This window comes from Micromys minutus (assembly GCF_963924665.1).
Source record: "Micromys minutus genome assembly, chromosome: 24".
In the NCBI taxonomy this organism is placed as follows: Eukaryota; Metazoa; Chordata; class Mammalia; order Rodentia; family Muridae; genus Micromys; species Micromys minutus.
In genome coordinates, this window is record NC_137959.1 from 18,046,608 (window position 1) to 18,070,827 (window position 24,220).

At 47.4% G+C, this 24,220-nt stretch overlaps 1 protein-coding gene across 2 annotated transcripts in view; it reads left to right on the forward strand.

The window, feature by feature from the left end:
• GNAO1 (G protein subunit alpha o1) overlaps positions 1–24,220 on the forward strand; it is a gene marked incomplete at its 5' end in the record, with an annotated part of 149,062 nt that overhangs the window by 75,698 nt on the left and 49,144 nt on the right. For both annotated transcript variants that reach the window (XM_080936990.1, XM_080936989.1), the window contains one exon: positions 5,302–5,443. In XM_080936990.1, the coding sequence (XP_080793116.1) occupies positions 5,302–5,443 (142 nt within the window). The remainder of the gene's footprint in view (positions 1–5,301; positions 5,444–24,220) is intronic.

A 24,220-nucleotide genomic window follows, 5' to 3' on the forward strand; every position in this document is an offset into this window, starting at 1 on the left:
TTCTCTGTAGAGAGGAGCTGGTGGTTTTCATCACACCTGGGGCTGCTTTGAAGATTAGAAGCAATGCAGCAGGTGGAACATTTATCATTGACTGGCAACCCTCAAACTTGGGCCACCTCGGGGCCAGAAGTGAGGGAAACTGCACTGCGAGTTTGATGAGTTGGACATTAGAATGAGATCACTACACCTCCTGGCCATCATTTGGAGTGTCTTCCCTGTAGTCTCTCTCTTTCTCCCTTGGGTTTTTGTTTTTGTATTTTGGAGACAGGGTCTCTTATAGTCTGGGCTGGCCTTGAATTTCCAATCCTCCTACCTCCATCAGTCTGGCTTGCTGGACCACACCATCTTATTTCTCAGAAACAAGACTGTTCAGTGAAGTCATTTGCCAGGGATGACACAGTTAGACCCTCAGCAGCAGAGGCGGTATGGGAACAGCCTGGCTGTCACATCAGCTGCCACCACTGCCACTTGGCCTTACTAGAATGATGTGAGGAGATAGAAGATAAAGGAACCTTAGTTAATATTCACAAAGATGTCACCCTGAACTCAGAAAGAGGGAGGAGGATGGCGTGAGAAAGACAAGCCTGGCACTGCAGGCCCTTTCCCTGCTGCCTTGTGTGGACCTCATATTTTTGTACCAAGTGGCGCTTGCAACTCTTTGCTTGAAAATACTGTGAATTTTTACCCATGGAAGCCAAGTTTAAGCCAGTATTTGCCAATGTGACAAGTTACCGGAATACTACTCATGACTTTCCACCCTTCATCCAAATTGCATTGTTTCTACATTTTTCTTTTGGGCCACCCCAGAAACCAGGATGATACCTGATAGGCAATACTCTATGTTCTGGGGACGGTCAGTTGTGGTCGGAAGAATGGTTAGCTTGGACACCTAAGTTTAGGCCTTACCTCTAATTGATCTTTAAACTCCTCAGTTTCTTTTGTTAAACGAAAACCTAGTCTTCCTACCTCAGTGGGTGAGTGTGGGAAATGAAAGAGCCAGCCCGGTGGGAAAAGGAATCCCTTGGCCAGCCAGGGATCTAAAGGAAAGTTTTTCTCATTTTTCCTCCTATGCAACCTTTATTCCAGAGAAATTTTTATGTAAACCCAGGTGTGTGTATATATAGTATATATAAAAAAATCAAGCATTTACTGGTAATAAAATATTTTAAAGGTTTATTTTAAGACAACTCTTTGGTGTGCATATATTTTTACTATTTAATTAAAGGTTAAAACAGATTTGGATTTTAATGAGTTAGATGTGCTTGTTTATCTTTATTCATACAGAATTAGATCTTAGCTGAATTTGATACTGCAGGAGTCCTCATTGTTCAGTATTTTGATTGCATAATCATCAGTCTTGAGAATGCTGCTTCACATAATCTAAATGTATAGCAGTATATGTTACATTTATGACATGTATATAAAACAATGTAAATGCAGTCCATGAAGGCAGAAGTATGTGTGAGGCAAGTCTAGAGACTCTGTCCTAGTGCCAAGCTAAAACTGATATAATGATTTGTGCTTTAATGAAGCCAAAGTTAGTATTGCAAATGGAAAGTTTTTAAATTAAATATTCTAATGCAGAACAAACCAAGAGTATACAAATATATTTTATAATATAAATTGTACTATACATGTTGAGGAATGTTGGTAGGAAAATTAAGTTATTTTGCTCTGTGTGAGTAGAAAACTTCATATGTACAATAAAAACACCACATTTCATGACATATAATAGTCACATTGTGAACCAGGACATTTCAGGTGACATTTGTTGGGGTCGTGTGGCTTTATCGCAGGCACAGAGTTTACAGGCTTCCAAGGAATGGGTGAGCACCGCCAAAGGCACCTCAGGTTCATTACACATTTGATTTTCAATTAATTCTTAGTCACTATTTCTTCAGAAACCTTTTCCTATTATCAAATTTGTCATAACCGTACATTCAGCTATAGGATCTAATGAGATCACACCCACATTCAAGAAGTTGGGGTCTGGTAGGACCAGGGTTCAGAAGTGAAGTCCTGGTATCCGCCCTGGCTTCTGGGGAAGCACATCACACTGTAGGCCAGCAAATCTGACCTGCGTCTCCCAGGTCAGCACATCCTAGCCTCCTGAGGGACCTGCTCATGGAGTCTGGGTGCCCAGTGCCTTCTCTTAGAATTGTCAGTGTTGGCTCTTAAATTCCCATGTGTATTTCACACACTTTAATTTACCTTTGAGTCGTGTGACATTTGTCCAGATGCATCTTTCTTCATCCCCATCCCCCATCCTTTGCACTACTGGAAGTTTTGCATTATAAGCTGTTTTTAGCTCTTTCTCTTTCTGCCTCCATTTAGATGGTTTTGTTGCTTTGTCTTCAGTGTGGACAATCTTCTGCATGTCTGATCTGCCATTGATTTCACCTAGGACACGTTTTATTTCAGTTATGGATCATTTTCTGTATCTTCCTTTTCTCTCTGGTTTGTACTCACAATCTCCTTTGATGTCTTGAAATATTTATTTTCTGTGCAGCACGTTGTTAACGTTGTCATCCATGCCTCTTCCACTTCTCTTTCTGCTAACTGATACTTCTCTTGGTTGTGAGCCACACTTCCCTGCTTGTCTTCAGAGCCAGGATTTTCCCTCTGGAAGGTGGTATTATACACATCACTCTGCTGAGTGCCATTCCCATTTAAAACTTGTCTTTATCCTGTTATTTTTGGGGGGTAGCTAAGTTATTTATGGGTAGCTAGATTCCTTAGACTGTCTTTCTAGCGTTGTCAGGAGGACCTCAGGGAACCGTGAGAGCTCTCTTAACCTAGTTGCTGTGGCCTCTGGTGTCCCTGCTGCAGGCTCTAGCAGTCCCCAGGTACTGTACTCTGACTCTTTAGAGGTTCATCTCCTGGCTTAGGGGAGTGCTGGTAAGTGTCCACCTCCAAGTCCCCTGGTGGCTTTCAATCTTTGGTGCTCTTCCTTTTGAGCTCTAAAGTGTGTTCAGCCAAAGACCCTCAGGAACTCCACAAAGATGCCAAGAACCCTTTATCTGTTTCTCTCTCTGTTCCTGCTGCCTTAACCTTTGAGTACTAATCCTCGTCCCTGTTGCCCACAGCCCCTGTGGTGTCCCTGGCTTCTCCAGCCTGTGCTGTGCCAGCCAGTGCCTGTTGTCCACAAGCCACCATAGCCAGTGTCCACCTGTCCCTTCCACTGCTCCAGCTAGTGTTTCCCTGCGGGGGGACTCTCTGGGGTCACAAACCTGTGGGCTGTTTGAGTGTTGCCCCATCAAGAGGATTTTGCAGGATCTGGAAAGATGGCTCAGTGGTCAAGCAGATGACCCAGTTTCCCTTCTCAGTACCCACAATTGCCTGTGACTCCAGTTCCAAAGGATCTGACCCTGTCCTCTGACCTGTGGGACACAAGACACACGTGGTGCACTTATATGCATGCAGGCAAACACTCAAAAGCAAATCTGGTAAGTTACAAAGAAGCTTTTGTACAACTTAAAACAAACCAAAAAAATTAAAATAAACAAAAAATCAGACTTAGTGCCAATCAAACCCACAAGCTGTTCACACAGTCATTCTGTTCTGCTTCTTAAAGAAGCTCAGACTGAGACCCATGACCAGCACCAACTCTCACTTCACCGCAAGAATTATTGTCTGTCAATCAACTGAGAACTGAATAACTCAATGATAGCAGGCCCATACTAAGGAATATTGTTCAGCAATAAAAAAAGAATGAGTTAATGAGACATGTTATAACATGGAAATATCTTGAAAAGACTTCTTTTTAATGATTTTATTTATCTTGTGTATGAGAGTACACTGTTGCTGTCTTCAGACACACCAGATCAGAAAAGGGCACCAGATCTCATTGCAGATGACTGTGAGCCACCATGTGGTTGCTGGGAATTGAAATCAGGACCTCTGGAAGAACAGTCAGTGCTCTTAACTGCTGAGCCATCTCTCCAGCCCCTTGAAAAGACTTTTTAAATGACAGAACCAGTCACAGATACATGCATGCCGTATAATCTTATTTATGTGGACTGTCCAAATTATGCAAATTTCTAGAAATAATGTAGCTTGGCAGTGGTTTAGGATTGAAGTAAGGTGTGTAGTAACTGGTCATGGACATGGGGCCGCTTTGGGAAGGAGGTGAAATGCTCTGTGGTTAGAATGCAGTGTGGTTGCCCAAACTCTTGAATTTACTAAAGGAAATACTGAGCTTAGTGCTTTAAGCAAGCAGACTGTGTGGTGTGTGATATATGAAATCAATCCCAATAAAGCTGGTTTCAGGATATTTGTCTGTGGTGTTCTTCTGGACAGAAAGGAGGTGATAAAGGCATGGACTGGGGCTTTGATGACTTAGAAAGAGGGCTCAGCTCCCTGCTGAAGCCTGGGGATGTTACACATGGTAATAATTCATGTTCTGTAAATGTGGCCATCAAAGACTTCACACAGTCTGTCCTTAAAGACCTCTGATGTCCTCAAATGTGCTTGTTTTCTCTTTACTTCCATTAAAACTGTTCTTGTAGTTTGTATGTGATTTCCTCTTTCCTGGACCCTTGTCAGCGATGAGCATGTACCACTTCACACTGCCTCTGCTCTGCGATGTCCCCAATGTGGACTCTTGATCCAGCAGAACAGGGTGACTACCTAATACCAGCTAAGGAAGAGTATGCAAATGCCCTCTGCTGGCTTTTCTTCTGATGCTGTGTATTTTACATGTATGCACAGGTTGTTCGTTTGGGCCAGACATCACCCTGCTTTCATTAAAAGCACTGTGAGTGAGCTGTAGGTATGGCTGCCATCTCCGCTTGGAGACCTGTCCTCGCCCTAGCAAGTACACCCATCTGATCCTGGATTTGATCCATACCAGCAGAGGGTTTGGTTGAGAGACTGGGATTGTGTCTTTCACTTGTTGAGATTTTTCAGGGATCTTCAGTGGTACCCTCTGTGTGAAGGCTCCATATTGTTCTTAGACCACCAGCAGCCAGCATGGGCTGAGCAATTGGTGTTTTCTGCTCCTGTTCCAGGTGCTTTCAAGTGTCTTCAGCCCCTTGTTCCTTTCCCTGAATATACAATATGAAGACTATGTACTATGGTTATTCAGTAACTCAGGTAAAGGGGTTTTCATTCTGTTTTGCTTTTTAGATTTTTAAATTTTACAGCACCTGTAGAACAACTCAGTAATCCATTTCCACAGGACCCAGCTCTTCCAGTTCTCCCTCTGTGAACACAGGGCTTGCGCTGGGGCCTCCAAACCTGTGTTATCCATGTCGAGTGAGGACACTGCACTCATCATGTTGTTTGTGGCTTTTCCTCCAGGATCATCCATGAAGATGGCTTCTCTGGAGAAGACGTAAAGCAGTACAAACCTGTCGTCTACAGCAACACCATCCAGTCTCTGGCAGCCATTGTCCGGGCCATGGATACTCTGGGCGTGGAGTATGGTGACAAGGAGAGGAAGGTAGGCATAGTGAAGAGAGGCCTTTGTGACTCTGATACTTCCTCCCGATAATGACCTGGGAAGGTTGTGCTCTGTGTGGGAGAAAAGGTAGTGGCCACCAGCCCAAGCCATTTTACCAATCCCTGACAAATACAGGGACTTGTGTGACAGGTAAATCTCACCAATATAAGCAAAAGCACAACATTCCTAGTATGTTCTGTAGATGAGAAAGAGTGAGAGATGTTTTAATACCTGACCCCAGATAATCAGCTTGATCAGAAAAATATTCACTGAACAAAACCCACTTTACTAGGTGCCATCTTCCCTACTGAGGAGAGCTGTCCTTACCTTGTAGGAAGGTAGCATCTCCTGGAATTGCCTCTCATTCTTCACACCAATGGGTGTTCTTTCTGCCTCTCCTGGTAGGTGTGAGGCCCTCCTTCCTGTAGAGAGTGGGCATTAGGAAACAAGGACTATTCTCTGATAAGTGTGTAAAAGACTTTTATTTGCAAATGTTTGCATCTACCACAAGGCTAAACTACAAACAGCTACTGTGGAAAAGCTCTGTGAAATGAGTTGGTGTGAAGGAAGTGTGAAAACAACCTGAGAATTCTCTGGACTTTGCTCCCCACCCCCACCCAGGGAGCAGCTGGAGGCCTTGAAGCAGCTGGCCTGCACTGCAGTCTCTGGTGACTGGACTGATAGTTTCCCCGCCTCACAGACAGAAGCTATCCTGGCCTTCTCAGAGTCTGATAAATTATCTGTGTCAGATAGCTTTGCATGTAAAATGTAATATGTTATACACAAATCTTCATTCCGTGGGGCAGTCACCTCAGCTCAGGATGCTAGGTGATGATACCTCCAGGGCCTGGAGTAATGGGTGGCTGACACAGTGTCTATACCAGCCTAGGGTGGGCGGCAGGGTCCCAGCAGAGCCCATCCATCTGCCGCCCCCCAGAGGAGCAGGAGGCTGGCAGTGCATCTATCACAGGTTCTTCTCCAGTGGGAGATGATGAAGGGTTTGTGAAAGGGTGAAGGGGGAGTAAGGGTAGCTGCCTCTCAGGCCTGTTCCAGTCAGCATTCTCTGTGCAGGACTATACACAAAGGGAGACATGTTCGAAGAAAGCTGGTGATCAGAAAGTACCTGTGGGGCAGTGTGGGGCAGTGGTTTTACTGCTGTGATCAGACACCATGACCAAGGTAACTCTTACAAGGACAACATTTAGTTGGGGATGGCTTACAGGTTCCGTATCAAGGCAGGAGCATGGCATCATCCAGATAGGTGTGGTGCAGGAGGAGCTGAGAGTTCTGCATCTTCATCTGAAGGCTGCTAGCATATACTGACTTCCAGGCAGCTAGGATGAGGGTCTTAAAGCCACACCCACAGTCACACACCACCTCCAACAGGACCACACCTTCTAAGAATGCCAGTCCCTGGGCTGAGCATATACAAGCCATCACAGTGGTGCACAGTGGCTGGTGAGGAATGTGGTGTCGTGTTCATCCTCATGGCCATAGAACTCCGGGCATGAAAATAGCCACCATCATCTGCAGAGCTCCTGCTCCCTGCCAAGTGCTGTGCTGAGCCCATACTTACTATAGCCAAAGCATAGTAGGTCATCAGAAGAGTCTCTTGATGGAATTGTATTCTTCCTCTCCCCATCTAAGAGAAGGGAAGTACCAGGAATTTTACCCTCAAATGGCCATATACACAGCCTGGTGTGTACAGTGCCTGTGTGGAGCCTTATGGGAAGGGTTGCATTGGTTCAAAGGCTGTTGATCAGGCTTTGAGGAGCTAGCTGGCCATCTTCTTGGGAAGACGGGATACACAGGTTCTTGAGCATGGCCTTTCTGTTACCTGGGGTCAAAGGTAGAGTGATCTGACTGAGAACTAGATTCCCAGCACTGTCAGAGAGAGAGTTCAGAGACCCAAGAACCCACTGAGCAACTGGGATAACACTTTATTACAGGGCAGAGGCACACATACACAGGTTGTGAATCTGGCTGCTCAAGAGGTTGAGCTGTTGGATAACTCACTTTATGAGGAATAATGGAGGTGAAGATTATTTCTTAATTGAATGGCATGGGGCAGGGGCAGATAATGGGATGGAATTTCCCCCAGTCAAGTTTCTCCTGTTTTCTGTCCTTATATGTCCTCCATATATGACCTGGTGTCACCTGTACAGTGTGAACAGGCAACTTTACCAGGCTAATAATATGGAGCTGCCATTAAAATGAGGCAAAGAATTAGTGGTCCCCTTGATGAGCTATGTTAGCCCCAGTGGTCCCGAGTGGTCTTGTCTCTTTGCCTTTGAGGGTCATATGATGCCTTGCTTTAGTACAATGGTGCTTTAACCTCTGCCACCTTGAAGTCTGCTTCTTTTTGCCCTGTCTAGGTGACCTCATTTTCTTGAGATAGTAAAGGAGGCTTCCTAGGGGAAGGGAAGACTGCAGTGCCTGATACCTAGGTATGGTTTGAAAGGTGACCATGGGGGGTGTGTGGCTGAAGCAGCCAATCAGCCCTGAGTACAGGCGGTGGCTGCTAATGACCAAAGGAGATTTTGCTGGCCGAGGGAGGAGTGTGGTTAGAGTATAGGCAAGGGTGAGAAAGTTGGAAGTACAGGTAAGCCAGCTTTGGTGAGCCCTGGATGCTCGCCAGTGAGTGTGGTTTTGTCCTACCGGTAGGAAGCAAATATTGATAGACTGTGCTAGAAAGAGAAGGGATGCGGTGAGATTTCAGACACTGCCAATGGCAGGCATAGGGTGACCTCATCAAAGAGCAGCCAGCGTGGGAAGTGGCTCTGGAAGCTATGGCAATAAAGTATGCATGATATCTGGGGTCAGAAGAGCAGTCTAAAATGAAAGGTGCACAGAGAGGTGTAGCAACAACAGGAACTGATGGCCTTGGTGGCCTTGGTGACACCTTGACACTGGGCACAAATAAGGACTGAGAACCAAGTGCTGGAGTGAGCAGCCTGGAGGCAGAGAGAGAAAAGGATGCTGGGTCGTCTGCTTTCAGGACCAAGAGCCTCAACACAGAGTGATCAGCAAGGAGATGGACTGAGTCAGAACAGAGGAGCTCCAGGAATTGTTGGCTCCAGGATAGTGGCGGCTTCTGCATTTTATCTTCTGGGATCTGTGTTAAATAATGTACATTGTTGTTTAATGTTAACCCTAACACAGAAAGACAAAGGCAGAGAAAGACAGAGAGGCAGAAAGCATCAGTGTGATGTGCCCAGGATCCTTCTATAAAGTGTGTATGTGTTTCCCATGATTCCCATCCCTCTGCTTCATTCTGTACTGTCTGGCTGCAAGGTCTCCCTCTCTACCATCTCCCTTGCTACAAATCCTCACATTCTCTATGTCCCTCCACCTCCCCACTATTCCTTTCCCCCACCGCTCTCTTCACCCATCACTCTGGGACAAATTGTCCTCAAATTTCCAGTTTGGATTTCTGGCTCCCTTTTCTCTACCTCAGCCCTGTGCTGCCCTAAGCCGGCTGTGAATGAAAGGATGGGGAGACGTGATGACGGAGAGGTATCCCCCCATTCGGGATAGCGAGAGTTTGAAGGCTCATTGTGACCAGCTACTGGAGCAGTCTTTGACTGATCTCATGTAGGTAAATTTTATCCCCATATATGTGTGCATATGTAAACATATAAATTATGTGTTTTGTATATATGCAATATAAATGAATGAAACTGTAGACAACAGAAGCTGTTGAAAGGACAGAGCAAGAGCCTCCAAGGTGTGGTCTCTTTCTACCTCCCTAGCTCTCTACTAGTCAAAGATGCCATAACCTCTTCCTCAAGGCTGGCCATAAACTTCTCTTTTTACGTGAGGGATCTGTGCAATTAAATTTTCTAAACTACCATGTCTAATGGTATGTGGTTCCTGTAACCTTCATTTCAAAAGAACCCAAGCGGGTGTTGCTGAGTTTGCCTCTCAGTCACTCGTATGTAAGGCCATGCCCTTTTGTCCAGTCCCATTTCTACACAGATGTGTGTCTTCACTGAGCCTAGACATAAAAAGATACACTTTCCACACCACACCTCTCGGGCCTCTCTTCTGAACACTCCTCTGTCACTAACACTTGGGTTGATCCATTCTGTTTTCTTGTTCATCTGGCTTTTGTAATGGGGCATTGTCTGTGACTCTCGTGATGACGGAGAGGTACCCCTCATTCGAGAACAAAGAATGCCTTGAACGAGTGGACATGATGCCATTTTTCTTCTTAAAAAAACAAAACAAAAAAAAAAAACCTGTGCTTGTGTTGGTTTTCCTTAGTTGTATTATCAGAGAGCAGAATGCACATCTAACGTGATGCCTGACCCTAGAAATAATAGGGTTTGGATTCAGATCTCAGCTCTGCTGCCAGCCTGGTGTGGGAAAGCTGCTTGACCCCTCCACTGCCCATAGTTTGATCTGTACAGCCCTAGCGCCCACTCACCTGACCACCATGGAGAAGGGGACCCCACAGAGTGTGCCGTTCTGTGCAGAGACTGCCAAGCTCAGAAAATCCTCAGCGCAGTCCAGCTATTCTTCTCATTCTTTGTTTAAAACTATTAATTTTGTTGGTTAAAAAATAGTGATGAACTATCCTTACAGAGTCTAGTGAGGACTAGGTAAGGCCTTGTCTCGGGTTCTCTTGGTCTCGAATGGAGGCGCCTGGCTTGGGATTTGCCAAGGTCACTGACCTAAGCAGAGCTGGCGCTCAGTGATGGCTGGAATGGCTGTCAGGACTCGTTTGTTCCACCAGTGCCTCATCTCTCTCTACTCCAGCGCACATGGCGGCTTCAGGGGGAGGCAGATGCAAAGTTCATACTTACGGCCAGAGTGTCGTTGGATCCCCCTCCGGGTGAGAAAAATGTTGGGGTTTTAAGTTGTTCGGTAGAACTCAGACGGCACTTCTTTAGCCTGGAAATATGATGCTGTCTCCACTGCACAGCACCATCCCCTTGTGTTTTACACAAATCCCACCGCAGATAAAACTAAGGATGCAGCCTACCTGGCTCTGCTGAAGTTCCCTGCAGCCAAGACCATGCGAGGAAAGCCTGTGAAAAGAAACAGATAGAAACCTCATGCTCATCCCAAACCGAGGGCCAAGAGGAAGCAGGGATACCTGCACAGTCTAGACACTGAGGCACCACCAGCCCAGACCACAGCCTGTCCTGCCCAGGAGAACAGCTTAAAACTCTTCCAATATCACATTCTGTGACTCCCTTTTGCACATGTGACAAAATATGCCATGCGGCCCAAAAGAAGAGACTTGCTTAATAAAACACGGGGCAGCCATGAGCAGACAGAGGAGTCCTGCACACACTTGCAGTTCCTTCCAGCTTCTCGGCTCACCTAAGACCTCATTTTCCCTCATTCCCAAACACTTGGCATGTACTCGGAGAACAGTGCATGAGCCGTCAGGGATAAATGCAAAGATCAGGGAGCCCAATCTTGTTCATAGGTGAGATCCTGCCTTGCTCATGCCCAGGACTCGCACAGCTGGATCAGCCTGTTCCATGCACTGTGTGGCTGGGTCAGGCCCTGAGCTCCTGTTTTGAGGGAGGCATCCACTGCTTAGGGCCTGCCGATGTGGCTGCGGCACCAATCTCCCCTATAAGGAGAAACCAACTGTGAGGAACAGCAGTGCTTTCTGGCCTCTTGTCTCTCTTGGCTGTTCTCACAGCTGCCTCCAACCCTCTCCTTCATGCTTCCCTTACCTCCACAGCCTGACAGCGGGTCTGGGAAGTCAAGACTGAAGGCTGCTTTTCATGATGTCTTAATCCCCTCACCAGCCAAAGAAGGCTGGAGAAGCTTTATGGGTTCCTCTGTTTGTTCTTCTAACTGGGCATTCATGCAGTGGCGGGTTAGAACAGAGACAGACACGGCAGTACATAGCGTTTTTAATGTTCGTGAAAGTGCAGTCATGGGAAGTAGGGGCTCTGGGGCTAGTCTGCTATGCTACCCTAGCCAAATCTCAGCTCTACTTCCTGCCGGGAGACAGCAGAAAGAAGCCTCCTCTCTCTCTCTCTCTCAGTAACACACTGGGCGATGATGATGAAGACTATAGGCACCAACATCACGGGATTGTAGCTTAAGAGACTCAGTATACATAAGATCTGCTTATACCCACTGCTGATCTGAGATCGGCACATAGTAGGTGCTCCGGAATGGTAGGGAATGGTAGCAGCATGATTTCCAGTGAAGAAGGGGGCAGCACGGCTAAGCAGTGGCACAGAAAGGAGGTGTACCTTTGCTGTTGGTGTGTCTGCTTCTGCCCTGGCTACTGTTGGCCATTGATTGCACAGACATGGGAAGAAGGAAGGAGCAGGTGGGGATACGTGTGCTTCTTGAATGATTGGCGTGTTGGTTTAAAAAGAAAAAGCGTTGGTGAGAAAACAGTGCCTAGTCGATGACTGTTGCCAGCAACAAATTTAAGACCTAGGGCAAGAAGAAAATCTTGTGTCTGCTCTATAGTTTTCTGAACTTGATAAAATGTTGCAGAATTCCCTGTCTCAGAAGCCATGTGTTGAGAACAGTTGATGGGAAGTCACTTTGACCCTGGAGTCTGACTGTAGACATCAGATCAAAGATTGAGGGCCAGGATCAGAAACAGAAGACATTCCTCTAGGAGTCTAAGCTGAGTGACCATACAACATTCTGAAGATTTAAACTAAACTGCTGGGGACAAAAAAAAAAAAAAAAATTGAAGTCCTCTGTCCTTCCTGCCATAAGCCTTTGCCCAAGTAGCAGGCTGGGGTGGACATGCTCCTCAAGTTGCTGAGCAGGCAGCAGTGGGAAAGACCACCCTTGCTGCTGAGATGCAAGAGACCTCAGCTGCAGCAGCAGACCCTTCTCTTGAGTGAGTCACTCCTGGATTTTGCTATGTAAGTTGGGATGCATTTGGCTTCAAGTGAACACCACCCCACACTGAGTGGCCTAAATCATGGGAACAGACACTGTTTTCTGGAGAGAGGTCCCAAGAGCCATCACTCCCAGGGCTTCCTCTATAACTGTACTGCATTGGAGCGGTTCTCTGGGTGCTCTTGGTTTCAAGAAAGAAAATGTCACACACTCACAAGGGGTCCAGAGGCAAAAAGAAGTGGGTCAGCCTTGGGCTTCTCCTTACTCCACGGTAGCCTCTCAGGTAGGACACAAAGTTAGGAAAGGTTTGAAGATAGCAGCCAGCAGGTGCCCAAGGTGGGGAAGTAGATGTGCTAAGTCAGTGGGAAACCACATCCAAAAGTCAGGAAAGAAGTGGATCATCAGGCTGGTGACATAGGTGAGCCCAGGATTCCTCATTTCGCCTTTTGTTTTCCCACATCACCTCAGAAGCTAGAATGTTGTCCCAAGAGGCATCATAGGCAAAGAAACATCTGGGCAGCAGGTGAATCCTGGTGCCCAAACTGCCCACAGCACAGGCCTGGTTCCCTCTTCTCACCCTTTCCAACACACTGGGTTCCCTGGTCACTGCCAAGCCCCCCAGCCAGTGTCTGGTCTCTTAGCTTGTCATGCCTGGCTTCTGTACCATGACATGCAGAAGGAATGGCTGTTCACAGCTGGACCACTGTAAATCTCTAGATTGTGGGTAGCTATAGGCAGGCAATTTTTAATAAGAAGGAAAAGTAACGTGTTCACAAATGGTAAATAAGAACCAACCACAGGCCATAATGCGTTTCTTCCCTATCTCCCTGCCTTACTTTCACACCCCTTCACTGCACCCAGCCCCATTTGCTCTCATCTGATGGTTCATAAGAAGTAGTTTATAAGAATGACAATCAAAATTCCAATCATCAAGCCAGCCGAGTATCCCTCGAGTGTCTGAGAGACCACATTCCCCTGACACTGCCGCAGAATTGACATTAAGTTGACAAGTTTCCAAAATACCCTACGGCCTTAGAAGATGTTGTGACCTGCGGAGAGCTCTGGACCAGCCAGGACCATATTTAGAAGTTCCTGGAATATTATGAAATTAAGAACTTGAAGAATGAGGTGGCAACATTTGATGCATAAGACCCCACCCCAAATGGAATGGATTAAGATTATGTTCCCTATAAAAATAAGTATAGGATTTACCAATATATTGACTTACAGTGACAGTGCTGGCCACATGATCCTGTGGTGGGACACAGGCTGGAGTGTGTGGTGAACACTGTAACAGTTCACCCCAAGAAGTCTCTCTGGGGCTAGAGCTCAAGGTTTACTTGCTCTTTGCCCCATATTGCTCCATGCTCCTTTGTTATGGGCTGTTTCTTCCTGGACACACAGGGAGCCTGTTAAGCCCATAGGCATATTTTGTATTGTTGATGTGCCCAAGGGAATGAAAGGGGCTGTGTTTTCTTGAGGTGCCAGAATCTTGTGGATGAGGCCATGAATCAGAGGTTCACAGAGAGCCCCCGTGGTATCTGTCCCGCCTAACCCAGCGTGGAGACCTCACTAAGTGTATGTAAGGGCTTTGCAATGTCTCACATGAGGTGGGATTATGTCCAAAGCTTTCTGTCATTGGAATGAAGTACCTGATAAAATTATTTCACAAGAAAAATAGTTTATTTTGGCTCACAAGTTTGGAGCATCCACATCAAGATCAGATAGTCACAAAGCTTTAGTCTGCTGGTACACGTGTCATGTTAAAGGTGAGAAATACATGGTAAAGGAAATTTGTATCCTGGGTCAAGGAACAAGAGGAATAAAAAGTCTGGGTGTGGTAGCATGTGTCTTTAACTCCAGCACTCAGGAGACAAGACGATCTCTTTGAATTCCAAGGCAGCAGAGAGACCCTGACTTAAAGGGGAGCTCAGGGTTGGAGAGATGGCTTCGTGGTTAAGAGCATTTGCTGCTCTTCCAGGTTTACTCCCTAATGCCCAAAGGTTGACTCACAATCCTCTGTAACTCCAATCCCAAGGGAGCCAACGCCCCCTTCTGGCCTGCACAGGCACCAGGGAACATAGTATACAAAGATACCTATATGCAGGCAAACACCCAGACTCATAATTAATAACATTTTTAAAGAAGACAAAGAAGAGGCTAGGGTCTACTTTCACCATCCAGGGCATGTCTCCAGTGATGTAAGGATCACCCATACTAAATGTTACACCTCCTCCCAGTGATGCCATCCAGGAAAGTATGGACCTAAGGCAGCAGCATCCGTCCTTGAAGGAAGAAGCAGTGTGCACCTCACCTTCACCACCCACAGCTGTTCCTGTGTGCACCAACATCTGGCTCCTCGGCATCTCCCCCTCTGCTTTATCTGCTGGGAGCCAGCCGTGGTCTTCCCAGAAACCTTGCATGGTGAGTTAGGATGCTCTGGTTGCAACTGTTTGACAATGCAAACAAGCAGGGCTATTAAAATAAAAAGCAGTCATCTGGAGAGCGGGATGCAGTGAGGTGGGAGCCGGCTTCCCTCACAGCCCTGGGTTCCTCAGAACCACAAAAATAAAACAAGAACAACAGTCAGCTGGCCAGTGATTGGGTCCAGGAGTGCTGCTACAGGGACCCTTGATTCCTCTGGATCCTCTCAGACTGTGCAGCCACCAGCCCACACCAGTATCCCCACTAGTTGGGAAGCTGGTTGCAGCAGTCGCCCAAAGCCAGACACTTCCATCTCTCCCCAAGACCTGGAGTCTCTGCCATCTTATTGGCCCAATTAGTAATAAGGTCTGGTGCCAAATCAACCACTGTGACTAAGGGATAAGACTGATTGGCTGAGGGGTTCCTAGGACAAGAGTGAATTTCTCACAGGAAAACCAAGACATCACAATAAGAGATGAAACAAATAGAAATGGATGCCAAGAAAGCCATAATAAGTCACCTTAAGTCTTCCCTTGACTTTGGCTCTGACAGCTATACCTCTGTGTGGAGAGGGATTCACACAGTGATGGAAGGCCAGTCAAGCTCCTAGTAAGTACATGATAACTAATACTAGCCAGTATTCCTATTCCCATGGTGGATGGCCAGGGGCCTTCAGGATCCCAAGTGACAGAATATTTGGACAGTCAGCTCACCTCCCATTCTGCTGGCCACACCTTCCTTCCCATGAGGGCTAATGAAGGGGAAGTGGTAAGGGTGGGAATAAAGGGGAGAGCTGGGCAGTTATCAAGGGACTGGGGTCTTTCCCAGCCTGCCTGAGCCAGCTGGGGCCACCAAGATGAGCCTTATTTTAGAGCTCCTGGGAATGGTAAGGTTATCCAGCAGGGCTAGAGCTAGGCTTCCAAATCAGGCAGCATGGCTGAGAGTCCTGGCCCTGCCTGCCACTTGCTGGAGACTTAACACATAGCTGAGCTTTTCATTCCCAAAGCAAAAGTGATAATGGCACCTAGCACAGGATGGCCCTGGCTAAAATGAATTAACACACAGCAAAGGTCAGCTCCTCCTACGAGCTCCAGAAAGGCCTGTTGTTACCCTGGTGCCCCCACCCCACCAGCCTCATATTTCATGATGAGCCAGGTCCAAAAGCTCGAGCGGCACAATTGCTCAAAAGCAGAGACAGAAGGACAGTATCCAAGGGCCACTGAGCTTCACAGTGTTAAAAAGGTGAAGCCAGGAAATGGGATGCCTAAGTACATGCCTCTTTCTTCACCTTGCAAGGAGGAACACAGGGACCTTCAGAGCCAGGCCCAGAAAGACCTGGGAGAGAAGCCCAAAGACATGGACACAGGGAGGGAAGGAAAGACTCAAAAAGGAGACAAGTGGCAAGCAAGACTGCATGACTGCCACGTGGGGACATTGGGTTAAAGTTAGCGTCACCCTGTCAGGTATCCTAGCCCTGGTAGGACCTGGCCCAAAGCAAACATTCTGGAAATGGCCGCTATTTTGTTTCCTGGAATGTTATTCCCCACCCCTCCAACTGAAAACGTCTTCTCTTCTGACAACATCCAATTCATTCATTCATTCATTCATTCATTCATTCATGAGTTTGCTATGCCCTGCTATGTGCCAGAAGGACTATAAGCACTGACACACTGTGGAGAACCAAGAGCAAACAGGCCTCTGTCCCCAAACTGGGCTGCTAAGCAGAAGCACGCACACATGCGCAGACATGCGCGCACACACACACACACACCATAATTATAGGGAGCTGAATGGTACCTTCCCTGCATCTAAGCAGAGAATAAAGTATCTGTTAAAAGGAGGAGGAGCTATTGGCAGTGAAATGAGAGGAGTGAGAAGGGGGAATAGTGTTGGGGGCAGTGGAACAGTGTGTATGAAGGCTATAAAGCTCGGGGGTCAGTGTCAGTGGTACCCAAGAGTCCAGAGAAGAAAGAACAGGATAAGGCAGCAGGTGGAGGCAGGGCAGACATGTAAGAAGAGCTCCTAGGCATGGAAGGCAGTTAGTTGGCTGTATTCCTGGCTCAGCCACTGCAGGCCAAAGGCAGGAGCAAGCATGGCTTTCTTTGAAGGCTCACTGTGTCCACAGGAGAATGCACATAGTTGAACAGTGACATCCTGGGATGGAGAGGGTCACTGTCATGCTAGCAATGGCCTTGCTCTGGGTCTGCCATAGTCTCCCTAACCCAGTGCCCCTTCCAGTTCCCCATGATGTAACCTAGAAATGGGTGCTGAGCCCTGAATATGTCTTTTGGAAAGCAGATGGAGACCCTATTGCCCCAGGCCCTGCCTTCAGTGCCCTGGGCATCTCAAGAGAAACCACTCCCAGGTTATACAACCAAAATGTTGCTGCCTCTTCTCCTCAGTGCCAACTTGACTCAGCCCCGCCCCGGCCTCAGTCTCCTCTCCTATAAATCAGGAAAGATCACATATTCCTGATAAATAACCAAAAGTCAGTTCTTGTGAGACAGAAGCTCCAGCAAATGCTATGGTGGCAAAGGTACCCATAGGCCCTTTCTGGCTCACACAGCAAGCTGTGTTCCTGAGCCCATGTGCTAGCAGGCCTAGCTCTCCCCTTCCCTTTCTCAGCAGCCCAGAAGCAACCATGGAGTCCTGAGGACGTGTGGACTGGGATCATTTGCACAAATTTCCCTCCCCCATGATCTCAAGCCTGAGGTCCCCAGGGCAGAGTCCTAAAATAGCTCAGTGCCGAACTCAGTCTCTCTTCCAGCTCTGTGGGGCCCTGCTGCTTCTCCTGCTTTCTGTCTTCCTCTCTGCTTCCTGCTGCACTTTCCACAGCAACCCCCACTTGCTACACAGAACCCAAGCCAGCTGGTTCCCCTGATGACAACTGGCTAAGGAATAGGTGGTTCTCTTGACCCAAGGTGGCTGGCTGGGAACAGTGAACCTGTAGGCCAGGGTTCTTGCTAGGGGCTCAGTCTTTTCTGTCTGTGTTTTGTGGACCTGAAAGATGATGTCCTTGACACTTCCCTCCTGGGACCAAGTCCAGGCATTCCACTATGCAGCAAAACCTAGTACTGAGGTCAAGAATAGGATATCTTCTCATGGAGAACCACAAAGCAGAGCCTTTGCAGTCAGACGGGGCCAAGGGTACAAGAGGCTCCCCAGTTTTTAGCTTTGTGACCCCAGGCAGGTTCTTTAGTTGCCCTAGACCTCAGTTTCCTTATTAGTAAGATGTAAATAATATCAGTATGTCTCTGGCAGAAGATAGGCTCATCTGTCATAACAACAACACCCCAAATCACAGCAGCATATCCATAAAAATCCTTCTTCTTCCTGCTCTGACACACACACGGTTTCTACTCCCACTGTGGTCTGAAACTGTTCTGACTACCTCTACTAACCAGTATGTAGGAAGGTGTAACATGGGAGGTTGTGGTAAGCCAAAGGGCACTCTATTGGTAAAGAGTCAAACACAGATAGCAAGGGTCACCCACTAGTGAGGATATGAGCTCAGGTCATACATTGTCTTAACCCAGGCACTAGGCTGTGCCCCTCATGGCCAAGAATCATCAAACAATGAGAAATGAGAAAATGGTCATCCTCAGCCAGTGTCCCAGCATTGCCCCAGCCGTGGTCTGCCGAGTTTCTGACAGATGAGGCCAGGGTGCCCATAGAGCAGCAAAGCTCCTGCACCCCTCCTCCATTGCTAGAGTTCTGCCAGCCTGGGTGAGAGGAACAGAGACTGCCCAAGTATCTCCATCTTGGTCATGCAAGGACCATGAACGGGAGCATGTCCTTGGGACCAGGACCATAGGCCCAGAAGCCTCCAAGCTACATTGGAGAAGAGCGAAGCCTGGCCTCTGTATGCTGCCTGCTTTCTTAAAGATGAGTAGGATGCAAGTGTGTTGCAGTAAATATTAAATTAAGAATAGCTTATCTCTTTATCGGCCCCCAAAGTCTCACTCTGCGGCACCGCTTCTAGTATGGAGCCGGCTCATGGACTCTGTCACTCGGTCCAAGCCGCCCCTGCAGTCGCCCCGCTCAGCACAAACATAGCTTTTCATACAGGTTTATGTATTCAATTCTCAATCCATAAACAGTAAGATTACATCCAATAGACAAAGATACGAACTGCCCTTCCATATGAGATAAAAGACCTATAAAATTCTTAAAATGTTCATAGCTACCTAACGCCAGTTAAGTCCACCTGGATCCAGCTCATCCTTCTCGGGCTCCATCTTGATCCTCCTGTCTTCCTCCTCCCACCCCTCTCTCTCCACCTTCCCTTCACCGGCTCTCACCTTTATTTTACTAATTAAAATGGGAAGACGCTTCTGATGAAGTCACCTGAGTAGGTGACTAGGCAGCCCTTCTTGGGGAAGTGGAGTTAACAAACAACAAAACACAAACAGCTGCAGGACAATCTACAGCACAAGTGTGTGCAAGGGAGTTGGAGGAATTGGAAAACAACCCCTATCTCTTAAACCACGAACCCTGGTGGTGAGAGCAACTGGTATAAATTGTAGTGTCTCCTAGGCATGATTCTTTTTCTTTTCTTTCTTTTTAAAGACAGGGTTTCATAGTGTACACTTTGATGGCCTCAAATTTCAAAATCATTGTGCCTTAGCCTCCCAATCTGGAATGACAGGAACGCACTGTCACGCCAGGCATCCCCGTGACTGGCTAGTGTTTGTCAGGGGAATCGGGAGCACAGGATGCCTGGGACCTCAAAATACTCAGAAGAGAAGGCCCTGGACTCCTGCCCTAGTGTAGTCCATCCTGGCCCAGATGTGTGCCAATAATGAGCTAAAAGACAAGAAGAAGAACACTGACCCCCTCACAGAAAAGCAAGGCCCAGCTCTGTCCTCCCCACACTGGCCGTCTGTTCGACTACAAACATTCCCTCACCCTGTAGCCTCTGGGTTTTTTTTTCATATTAAAAGCTCAGGAACCAGATCTAAGATTTTGCCCCCCTCCTCACCCACTCCCACAGCAAGGACAGAACTCCTAAAATCTCTATCAGTTTTCCCAGCAGAACTTGGTGCCAGCCAAGTCTAAAGCTCTTTCTTTGTATCCAAAAGGGAAAGAAGACCCAAGCTCCAAACGCAGGGCACATGGTAAACTGAAGACAGACTTTGTCCCAGGAAAAGAGCCCATACTCTTGACAGGGCAGCCATCAGGAAGGGAGCTCTTTGAACACCCAGTATGTGTGGCACCGTGGTACCAGAGAAGGGCCTGGAGGGAAAGGTGTGGTCCTTGCCCACTGGGAGCTCTCATGTGGATTCCTCTGGGGATTTGACCTTTTAGCCTATGACGTAAACCAACAATAGATAAGGAAAAGTTCATAGCTTACTAAGTGCTAAAGTGTGGGAGCACAGGACTCATGACAAGGGGGTTCTGAGGAGAGAGGTAGCAACAGGCCAGAGAAGTCTGATGAAAGGATTTGCATAAGAAATGAAGTTGTTCTGAGCTATGGTCAAAGCTTCCCAGGTAATGCCCACATCTGTTTCACCAGGGAACTGACTCGCAGTCTCTTTGCCTCATGGGGAAGATGCCTCCCGGGCAAGACTGGCCTCTTTCTGCATTTCCCAATAGTTTACAAAAATAGATATTTATAAATTTCTTTTACAAAAAGACCAACTTTTCAGAGCCATTCCAGAGCCTCTGTTCACTCTCAGTAACCAGCTTAGAGGATGACAAAGATGTCCAGATGTGTCCTCCATCCTTCTATGCTTGTCACCAACCCATCGGTTAGAGCGGCTAAGTCGGGCAACAGAACACAGCAAGTGTTACTGTCACTGTCTTTGTGTCAAGGGCAGCCATGTCTTGGGGACACAGGCAGAGAAGAAGGGCCACCCCAGCTGTCAGTTGCACTCTGGTCAGACACAGCTCCCTGGGTGGCTGAGAGCTGGAGGTGCTTTTCAGGAACTCTGCTTGAGGAATAGGATGGCAAACGTGAAGCAGGCTCAGAGTGGAGAGTACCAAGACCAGGGAGCCTTTGGGCAACTAGGGGAGGGCAATGTCACACGCAGTTTGCATAGAGCTTATTGATTAGCCCATGCCTCCGATGCCAGGCACATGAACAAGTATTCTGTGGCACCATGAGGACACGTGGAGCTCATCAGATGGGCCCCAGACAACTATAGTAACAACAGCCCTTCTCCTACCTCCAGAGTCTGGAATCTGTTCCATACAGCAGCCAAAATGATCTGCAAATTGTATCTCCAGTATCCATCCCCTCTGCATACCTTTATAAATCCTCACAGGTTCTTCTAAGACTTAGGACTTGGCCTTGGGGATTTTGTCTTTGCTGCCTCCTCTTAACCTTCCAGCCTCAGACCCTGGAGAGATCACTGTCCATGGCCTTGCTAGTGTCTGAGCAATAGAGACAGACCATATGACTATAACTAGAATCAGAGGAGTGGTCTACACTGTCATTGTTAAGCTGCTTCCCCACATCAGTGTCCACTTCTCCAACCCATCCTGACAATTGCGAGGTTTCCTCCTGCCCTGTTCCAGTTCAGCTCAGGAAAGAGCTGCCTCCCTGCAGTCTGTGACCTGACCTGTCCTCTCGGACCACACCTCTAGCTGTGCCTCAGGTGCTCCTGGGTCTGCTGCAGGCATGGTGTCAGGGGTCTTGGACATCCAGATGAGTCCAGTCCTCCCAGACCTGGGGCTGAGAGGTGAGAAGGTATGAAAAGTCCAGATTATGGAAGATTTTACCTATCACGTAGCCCTGTGGGGAACCTCTGAGGACAGGATCTCTTTCTTCCTAGATCTAAGCCCTGGTCTTGAAAAATTCTCTTCCCTCCTGCACAGCAGTCCCATGTGAAAGTGTGGACACTTTCAGTGGTGGGAGGACATTGTTCTGTGTTGGCAGTAGCCAGCATCTCTGTAGGAATGGCTTTGCTGTCCCTCTGTGGGACTCCTGACATGGGCCAGCAGACAGGAAAGGTTCTAAGATAAAGTGTCTAAACCAGAATATATTCCTTTGGCCAAAAACTTAGTTTTGGGGTCACACTTTTCAGAGGAGTCTGGGAAATGGCCTAGCTGTTCCCCAAGGAAAAAAGACAACATGCTGTTATCAGTAGGCAGATATCTCTGGTGTTGTATTTTAACCAGATTGCAGCTAACTCAGGGGGAAACGGCCTCCAGTATAGTTAGAGTCCCGTTCTCTTGGCTTGTTCGTCTGCTGCACGTCAGTACTTGAACCCGATGACTCGAGAGCTTCGCTCTTCTTGTGACTAGAGATGAAGCTGGCTCAGCCTGTCAGCCATTGCTGTGGTCGAGCACAGGCAGCTCTAGAAGTGTGGATCCTGGGCCGGGTGTGCCACACACACTCACAGGTGGCTCTGGAGCCTTTTTACTTGTCTGTGCTAACAGACGAACAAGGGACCATCTTCGTGTGAGGACAGATCCCTGGTCTGGCATATACCCTTCAATGAAATACAGTTTCAGTGGTAAATGGGTCAGCCTTTTAAGCTTTTGCAATATTTGTTAAAAATAAATCACCAACATATCAAACATAAAAGTTCACATATACTTAATAATGAACTAATTTCTAGGCTGTACAGATATGTGTGATAAAGGTGGTACAGGAGTGGTGAGTTGGGGGGGCATTGTTGGGCTTAAAAGGCTCAAATGCAAGACCACCTTGTGTGATGTCTATTCCCAGTGTGTGCAGTCCCAGTGTGTGTTCCCTGTATGACCTCTGTAGCATGTCCTCACACCACAGGCCGAGTGTGTCAAATGATAGACAATAGAACCTGGCGAATAGCATGTGTCCTGTGCCTGGTGGATACTTAGGTTGTTAGAGAAAAATGTATTGCCTCATTTAATTATGCCGATGCTCCTATGAAAAGTGTTATTACTACCAGCTTTTCAATGAGCAAAGAAGAGCTACTTCCCGGGCCAGGTTAACCACGGAGTGCTCCTCTGACTGGCAGTGATTTAGGAGGCCACTCTAGGAGTGTCCCACCTGTCTCTGAGCCTCACACTTCCAATGCTGCTGCAACACACTTGTGCAAATGTTCATGTGGGTCTCGGCTTTCATGTGTCCTGGTACCTACCTAGGAATGGAGTTTTCAGGTCATCGGGCAGAGCATGACAACCTATAAAATCCCGGAAACCCTCTGCAGCATGGCTGTACCAGAGACGTGCAAAGCTCCATGCTGAGACTCCCACTGACATTTGCATTGTTCATTTTCCTTTCTGGTTTTCTATTCCCTGATGACTCAGGAAACCTAACACCTTTTATGAGCCTTTTGGTCGTTCTGTTGTAAGATCCCTACTTTGACTTTTTACTCTCATCATTTATCAGAGCTTCATTAATGAATTATAAAGGGACTTTTAATGTTTAATAATTATTGGGGGCAGTAGTGCCATGGGCACTGATATGGACGGCAGAGGACACTTGCGGGGTCAGGTCTCTCCTCCTACCATGTGGGTCTCAGGACCAAACCCAGGACACCAGCCTCAGCCACGGGCACCTTGACTGACTGAGCTGTCTTGCCAGCCATTTGGGGACTTTTATATCCTGCTAACAAGTTCTTAGTCAACTATGTATAGATTATAGACTGCCTTTAGGGAAGGAAATGTTTTCAAATGCATCAGGAAGTAAATGTTGGATTGCCAACTCTCATGGTTCTCCTCTGCCCCTCCCTGCTTTCAAGTGATGGGGGAGTATCTGCAGGTCAAGGAGTGTCATAGACGGGGTCCACACCCCAGCTCTCAGGACAGCACCTCTGCCCTCTGAGCCTGATTTTTATGAAGTCTAAAATGGGGATGTTAGTCACCCGCCTCTTTGGGCTGCTGGGAAGGTGACATGAGATAGTGTCCAGCACCTAGCAAAGTACATCAGAGCTGACAGGGCTGTTGATACCGTCACTAAGGCAACCAATGCCCCAGGCTGCATACCCTGGCTCCTTCTGTCTCCCTTAGTATAGAGAAAGCACCAGCTTCCTTCCCTTGTGTAAGTGAAAACTTGGCCTGGATACATCCATCATACTTCTTCCTGGTCCTCAAAGGTTCCTAAGCCAGCCTCTTCCTCTGAGGGTCCAGATAACTTTCTCTCCTTGTGACAGCATAGTCCCCCTGCCTCCACTTCCCTATTGTCTACCCTGTGTGTTGCTGCTGCAGTTAGCAACAGTTGCCTTTCTAAACTGGAAAGTTGGGGCTCCTGGGTAGGTGTTCAGGGGAGACCACTTTGCAAGGGCAAGGCTTGGCTATGAATGGTCTCACCTCAGAGTATAAATAACAGGCCCTATTCTTAGCCAACCAGCAGGTCCTTCTGCCTTACCTTCTAGATCCTCCACTGGGCCTTGCTGGCTGTTCTTGCTGGAGACAAGCCACTCCTTTGCCTTTGGCAGGGTCTAGTCCTTCCATACGTGATCAGAAAATTCAATTATAAAGCCAATTACTGATTTCCTGAGCTTTACAAGGAGACATGGAAGTTTGATTAAGTTTGAATTCCTCTTTGGCTAATTGCCAGCCAAGGCCAAATAGGCTGTGGGA